Source organism: Carya illinoinensis, chromosome 8 (genome assembly GCF_018687715.1).
Source record: "Carya illinoinensis cultivar Pawnee chromosome 8, C.illinoinensisPawnee_v1, whole genome shotgun sequence".
In the NCBI taxonomy this organism is placed as follows: domain Eukaryota; kingdom Viridiplantae; phylum Streptophyta; class Magnoliopsida; order Fagales; family Juglandaceae; genus Carya; species Carya illinoinensis.
Genome location: NC_056759.1, coordinates 17,542,396 through 17,550,253, shown reverse-complemented (window position 1 = coordinate 17,550,253; position 7,858 = coordinate 17,542,396). Strand labels below are relative to the sequence as shown.

The 7,858-nt window shown below is 36.6% G+C and overlaps 1 protein-coding gene across 1 annotated transcript; it reads right to left on the bottom strand.

Moving 5' to 3' along the window:
- Window positions 1–5,642: 5,642 nt before the first annotated feature.
- LOC122274472 (UPF0481 protein At3g47200-like) lies at window positions 5,643–7,417 on the bottom strand. Its single transcript, XM_043083508.1, has 2 exons — window positions 6,131–7,417; window positions 5,643–5,840 (listed from the first exon to the last, which is right to left on the bottom strand). Exons 1-2 carry the CDS (start codon window positions 7,415–7,417, stop codon window positions 5,643–5,645), a joined length of 1,485 nt encoding a protein of 494 aa, XP_042939442.1.
- Window positions 7,418–7,858: the final 441 nt, after the last annotated feature.

Below are 7,858 nucleotides of genomic sequence, written 5' to 3'. Positions count from 1 at the left end.
TTTGGAGGCCAACTTTGGGGTTTAGGGAAACCGTTTAGGGTTTTAGTTTTCAACCAAATTTTTGGAGTTTCAATTGGATTCCAACCATTTAGGGTCTCACTAGAGTTGAAACCTTCTTTGGTCTGGCACAATTTGGTTGATTAGATAAAAAAAGTTTTTCTTAGGTGCCATGATCTCACACCTTGATTTCCTTCATAAATTCATCTGATGGTTCCTCTTTGTGCCAAGTTTCTAATATTATTCACTATGTGTGGCTAAGATCTTACCAAGTGTCCAAATAAAACTTCTCTAACCTAATTTGGACATTTCACACTGTGATTTAAAAAACACTGCACCTAGTACACTATCGAAGTTACTATTCACTCCGAAAAAATGCATAATAAACTTAGTATTAAAAAATCTAAAATATTCATATTAACCTACAGTGAAATTCGTTTACCAAAACTCAACCCGAAGTGCCCATAAAAATAATTTCACAGTTTCGAATAGGCGTTTTGTTTGAAATTATGAAAATGAGTTATTGCTCTACAAAATCCTAAATAATTAGCTGAGTCTGGTGGCACAGACCGTAACGTATTCTGACACTTCTAACTACCTCAAATAGTTAAAATCACAATAGTGAGTAATAACATTGACTATGTTGACAGACTAAAACTTGTACAATTAATCGATTCGTGAAAACTTATGAGGTTTTCACGAGATTCCTAAAATCTATAGAAATTTCACCGTTTAATTTCTAGTGGGCTGTTACAGCAAACATGCATACATGTAGTTACCCAAAGATGATTTAGGGTTGAGCTTTGACCTTTTTGCCATCAAATACAATGAACTTGGATGCATGAAGGAGGGTATATGTGGAAACTAGGGTTTTTAGATGGAGGGATTCACGCCACTTGTCCAAAGGGCTTTTGGTTTTCCAACACAACTCAATCATAGGGGAGATGAAAAGACTTTTCAGGCAAGGTGCCATGTGGCACCCATGCACAATGTCTTTTGGCTTTCCAAAGAAAGGAGAGGCCGACTAGTGAAAGGTCTTTTGCCACTTTTCATATTTCCTCTCTTGTGTCACATGGTTACATCATCCTCACACTATTCTCTTACTTTTCTCACTATTTTCTCTCTAACCAAACATCACACACGCACCCACCACTTTTCTCAATATTTCGGGCAACCAAGGGAGTAGAGACGCCACCCAAGGGGAAGAAGTACGCGAGCTTGCTATTTGTAACTCATTGGATCTTTGTAAGTCAACTCTCAACCTACCTTAAATAATATTCATATATTTGTTGCGTGAACTTTGCATTTTGATTGACTGATGATGATTTTTACAGATTCTTTTGGTTTAAGATGTTGGATAAAACATGTTGATACACGTCAAATGATTCGGCTATGACTACATGAATATGCTTGGATTTGAATAATGTTTCTCTAATTGACATACGGCGAGTGTTTTTGTACCTATTGTGACCTGTTTATTATAATATTCTAATATTTTCAAGTCGTAACATGAGATATACAATGTAGGATTTCATGGTTGCATAATTCATGACATTCATATGTTCATAGGGTCCATGAAAAGAAAATTCGTCACAAGTATCATGTCACATGCAGTTGGGTTACAAAGTGTTTTCAAAGAAAAGAGTTTGTACATATTTTATCACGAACCCAAATGCTGGGATGAAGGAATGTCCTAGTGGAACTCCTCTGTCCACTATGGAGTATTTAAGAATGGAGTAGTAGCCTCTAGGTCGACAAAGTACATTTGGTGAATCTTGAATGGATCCTTGTGAAAAGGATACCAAAATGGGATTGCACCTGAAGCTAGTGGGTACAATACAGTGAAGGTGAAATATGTGAACTGTCGTACCATATTGTATATGCAGTGAAGGTGAAATATGCAAACTGTCATATCATATTGTGTATGCGGTGAAGGATAAGTATGCGAACTACTGCATAAGTTAAAGGTTATGACATAATAACCACGGTCAAGTGGGCCATTGGTTGATGTGGTAACTAGCAGGGAACACACGTTGCATAAGGGAGCTGTGAGGTATCCAACTATATGATATGTGAAACGAACAAGGCCATGAGATCAAATGATATGTTACATGTTTATGAACTAAAAATGAAAAGATGGAAAAGACATTTCTTGAAAAAGTCAAAAGATTTCCTTTACATGTTATCTATGAAAGGTCAAAGTTGCATAAGTCAAGTTTTATGTCAAAATACATGTCCATGCATTCATTTATAGTTTGCCCTTATATGCTTATGTTATCTATTGTATGTTGTGTGTTTACATATAGAGATTTCTCGAAATCTCATTGTGATAGTTTCTACTACCATTCACTACCTAGAATGGCAGAAACTGTTGTATAATAGTAAGAGACCAACTATGGAGAAACGCAAGAAACCAACTCCTCAGATAGTCAAGGAGGTCCTAAAGAGCCATGAAAACTCATCGAAGCCATCTCTAGTGGACAGGTCAGAAGTCGCCAACCAATTTATCGTTGAGGTGCTACAGTTCCTCGAAGAGTTAAGAATGATTTTGAACAAACACAAGGCTGAATAGGAACAATCTTGTAAGACTTGTATTTTGGAAAGGGATTGTGGAAGTAGTGGTCGAAAAAGAAACGAATTGAGATTTTTTTTTTTTTATATATATATTATTTTGGATGGTCCCTTGTTTTGGGATACTTTTGAAAACAATGTTTCTTCTGGAGTACTTGATTTGAGTTTAAAACTTTTGGGACATTTAAACTTTGGTACCATGTTATTTACATTTACCACTAGTTTTATTTAGTTATGCGATTTATGGATACTGCTAGATCATTAGGTGATTTGCATCTTATTTATCATGAACAAGGGATATGTAACCATTAGTTATATGCCCTGATGCTTCAATCACTGTCCAATCCCTAATGGGGGTATTACAGGAAACCAATAGTATAGTATATGTGGGTACCAATTGGGATAATGAAATAAAATACAAAGTTTGGGCTTCATGGGTTGGGCATTTTATAGGCCATAAGAACAAGCCTTCGTTGTGGGCTTAGGAGTGGGCATACCCATGGGTCTTATGTGCATATTTATTGGGCCTAACCTTGGCCTCAATAGCCCACTTGTTTGGGTCCTAGCCTTGGGTCTTTCTTCAATTGTGCCAATTCCTTGAATCTTACTAAGTTGGGCCCAATAACCTTATGCTTATTAGGTTAGGCCTAATATCAAATACCTAATAATAAGTTAGGCCCATAGCCCTGTATCCAACAAGTTAGGCTTGAGCTTTAGTGTCTCTCCTGAGTCTTTTATACTTAAAAGGCTTGGGCCCTTAATAAACCAATCTCATGGGCCTTCCTAAATACATTTAGTAATTAACCCAAATAACTTAGCCCATTAATGTGGCAAACTTCCAATATGCCATGTGTCACTCTTTTATTTGGCCTCTTAGCATTTATCCTCAAAATTAATAAAGCACTAAAAATATCTTCTAATAATTTTACTAAACCCAAAGTATATGGCCTTTTTTGCCAAGTCAAGTTTCAAAAAATTCTCACTCTCAAATAGCCTAGCCCTTAATTAACTAGGATCATAGCTACTAAGGTCAAAGCCTAAGGATTTTCTAAGTGGGGTGTTACATCACATTTCACACCCTCAGCAGCTTTACTCTTCTGTGACAATAAAGCTGCACTTCACATTGCCTCCAACCTTGTCTCCATAAACATACAAAGTATATTGAAATTGACTATCATTTTGTTTGTGATCAAACTCCACGTACGTTGGACTCATTCACAATTTGCATGTTCCCTATGCCCATCAACCTAGAGATATTCTGACCAAACATTTGGGCTCTGTTTTCCAGATGGTATTTAATTAATTTTAAAATATAAAAGGTATTTATATAGCTTTAGTTTTTTTTAAACTTTAATTATTTCCCCTTATTCTTTTGTTTTTTAAATATCATTATTTTTAATAACTTCTATGTTCTCTTTATTTATTTTTTCTTTGTTTTTTGTATCTCAACTCAAGTTTATGATTTTTAAATATTATCTTCTTACACTAACATTTCTACTTTCTTAATATTTCCAATGTATATTCATTATATAAAGCATCAATTCTTCCATATATATACACACATACACACACATACATAATGCATAATTATATATTCATGTATTAATTTTATTAGTTGTTAGTTTATAAATGCATATATATATATATAATATAGTTAATCCTGAAATGTACTGATACCGAAATATTTTGTTTCATTACTTCAATTGAATTTATCAAAACATGCCGGTTTGACCTTTTTTTTCCCCCTCTTCCAAACGGGCTGGGCTTGGGCCTTTCATGAATTGGGCTTTAGACTTGTATTATTTTTTAAAAAAATGTTGAGTTGGACCACTAAAGGGCTAGATCAAGACAGCTATGGCTCTAAAGATTCTATAGTCACTACCTACAACCAGAACGTTCTCTGAATTTGCAAGAGCCATGTCTACAATGGGAAACTCCAGCCCATTAAAGAGGTTGAATGGAGAGATCATTAGAATCAATTGCAAGAAGACGAATACATTTTAGGCAACTTGTTTATGCATTCCAGAAGGGGCTTAATACCTCTTTGAGGCTTATTGGGCCTCCCTATGGGCCTAAGTACGACTTGGGCACAATAGCCCTAGATCCACCCTACGGGCCTTGGGTACAACTTGGGCCAATAGCCTAAGATTTACCTTGAGGTCCCAATCCATCCTAACTACTGAGAGAACAATTGTTTGAAAGTCCTTTGGGTAAAAAAAGTTATTTGGTTCATCCATGTGTAGATAAGCTCTTTATCTCGAGACTTGAATTCTTATCCACTATCACATGATAACAAAAATTTCATGGGTTCTATATTATATACAATTCCTCAGGTACGTGAAGATCATCTAATTTATTGGGATAGAAAATGGAGTTTTTCATTTGTGATTACTAACTTATGCATCGGAGGCATTCTCCAAAACCCCCAAGCTACTCAACTCTTTGGTTACAGGTGATCATGTGAGTAGCGGTGAAATACATGCACAACACATTCTTTAAATAAAAGGAAAAATTAATACACAACCTGTACTTTTGAATTATCCCTCTCTGCGATTTGATATCTAAACTACAACTTTTGAAACGTTAAATTCTCAACCTATCAAAAGGTAAATGACATTCACATTCGAAAGTCATACTTTTGAAGGATTGGATGGATAATGTTGTGTATTAAACGCTTTAGATTACAACTACGTACGCTGCAAAGTGCATTTTTCTTTTATATACGAATGCTACCTACATGCTGATCTCTCAATTTACATCGAGTAATATTCAATCAATCATAAACCTTCCTTCCTCGAACATATTTTAATAGTGGAAAACATGCCAGTTTTGGGGCCGTTGGTGTAAATGTTATCCCCCTGGAGAAACTGTTGAGTTCATACCCACTTTGGTTGGCATCTCAGGTGGATTCAGTCCAGCACTAAATCTTGTCTGAATTATCCAGATTTTCAGGATGAAGTTGTGGATCCTTCCCATTCTGATCTAGGCATCGTTGCAGATGCACACGGAGAATCGAAGCCTCAAGAACAAAACTTTCCTCATCCCAATAACCTTAACTTCATACCAGGCCTGTGTCAAAGAAGAGCGGAGTAATCAATGTGAGAACCATTGCACTGCATTGGGGCAATACAGGCATTTGAGAGTAGGCTCCAGTACTTGACAGGTTCAATGTAGGCTCCATCAGCTGGCTCCTCAATAGGCTCGCAACTGCAGTCATCTGAGAGTCGGCGAATCTCGGGAAGTGGGAACGGTTGAGATATGATGAAGATGAACTGCGAGGAGGTCACTTTTTATGCAATCCAAGTATTAATGGGACCCATCACTGGCCGACTTCCAGAGTCAACGTGCAAACTTTAAGATTATAACCTAGAATATAACTGGGAATATGGTGCAATTGTAACAACATATATAGAATGCATTCATTCAATACATTTGAGTTACATTACTTGGCTTCAGTTTTGAAAATTATAAGATTATGAAGCCATGCCATACAGTACGTAGTACTTTTACCTGGGTTACATTACTCAATCGGCTTCAGTTATACTTGCTTAAGAGAGCATACAGTTTGTATGAGAGTGAGCACCAGCAAAGTGACAGCAGCTAGGGTAGAAAATGTTCTCCAAGGCGTGCTGAAATAATCTTGTTTAAAGGTAGCCTTCCAAGCATGCCAAGGCGCCTTGTAGAATGCATTCAAGTTTTCAGCCTGGCGAATATAACTTGTGTTCATGTTTGTCAGAAACAAATGCGGGCAGAGGTTGTTGAAAAAGGCAGTCGCTGCATTGTTTTCGCCTACCCAATTAACTAAGATTCCCTTTTCGATGAGTAAATCCTCATCTTTGGTAGTCCTGAGAAGGAAACTCATTAGAACTATGTAATCACCAACATGTGCATTATCTGGATAGTGACACAACTCAAAGGCCGCGACATTCCGTAGAGTGGGCTCCATGTTGGTATCTAATTCCAAATATGGAATTTCCAAGGCTCCGTTTGTGAATTGCAAGTCAACTAAGCTCTTGCTGTAGCTCACTTTAAACTCCACTCCGGCATCATTCAGTTGGCTCGCACTATACAAATGCCCAACAATACCAACTTCATCTCTTACCAACTCGGCTTTAGATGATGGTAAAAGAAGTGTTCTGACCATATCAACAAAGTGCTTTATTTCCAAATCATCACGGGGAGTCGATCCTTGAATGTTGTATTTGCTAAAGAAACCAATCGAGAGCCTAGTGAAGGAACTAGGGACGTTAAGAAGATCTAATTCTGATGCATTAATGTTGAATAATCTATCCATAACAAAGAAAGGTAGTTGATTTTCAAGTAATCTCAAGTCCCTTTTTATAGTATCTGTCAGCCATGGCTTCAATAATACTGTATCTTCAGGTGACCATAGCATTCCCCACTCGCTGATGAAATATTCAATAACGAAGCACGCATCCAACAATATTAGTTTCACAAAATCGTCACTGCTAAGATGGATAGTTTCTGCATAACAACGACGAACATTTCCTTCCAAACTCTTTATTGTGTCTAATAAATCCTCCACATTACAGTTTGAGTGTTGCAGGAATCTCTCCAAACATCTCATTTTAAACTTCTCCATGATTTTCAATCCTTCTTTGCTATGGTGAAAAGGCCCTATTGATACAACCAGAGGAGTGAACGACTCTTCATTCAGTTTCCGAAGATAATCTGGAACCCTGTAGATACAACAATCAGTTGATAAGGGTGGCTCCAAGTCTCCTAAATTTTTTTTGATGTTAATCACTAACTCTCTATGTCGGTCTCCCTCTGTAATTGAATCGATTGCTTCCCCTTCATTTCTCTCAATCGCTGAATAATCTCCCATCTATCAAGGAGCCTCAGGCTTCCCACCACAAACAAATGGAGTCCCTGTGTAAACCAGCATGCATCGATACGCGGAATTAACTACATTGATTAAATAACAAATACTCCATGTTATTAATTCAACAGACCTTGAGTTATTATTTAATAAATAGAACCTTTATAAAAAAAATTTAGTTGAACAAATTGATAACCTATCGTCTACTCTCCTTTATTTCTATGTCAATGATGAAAAACATCACAAACTTTGCTAAAAAGAGCATGAATATTGGGAAAACTAAAACACTAGCTAATGACTTTACAAACTTCGTTTAATTCTCATTTAAATTAAAAAGGAATAGCTGATGATCATAGCCAGTTTCGTAGGTGCAACATTGAAAGTACCATGCATATTTTGAAAAAAAATATGTTAAGCTTTTTTGGGTCTCATCTTATGCCCCAAACC

Coding starts and splice junctions, on each gene's coding strand:
- LOC122274472 (XM_043083508.1), bottom strand. CDS start 7,417: ATGGGAGATTATTCAGCGATTGAGAGAAATGAAGGGGAAGCAATCGAT. Junction 5,841..6,130: donor TGCTCACTCTCATACAAACT/GTATGCTCTCTT, acceptor ACCTCCTCGCAG/TTCATCTTCATCATATCTCA.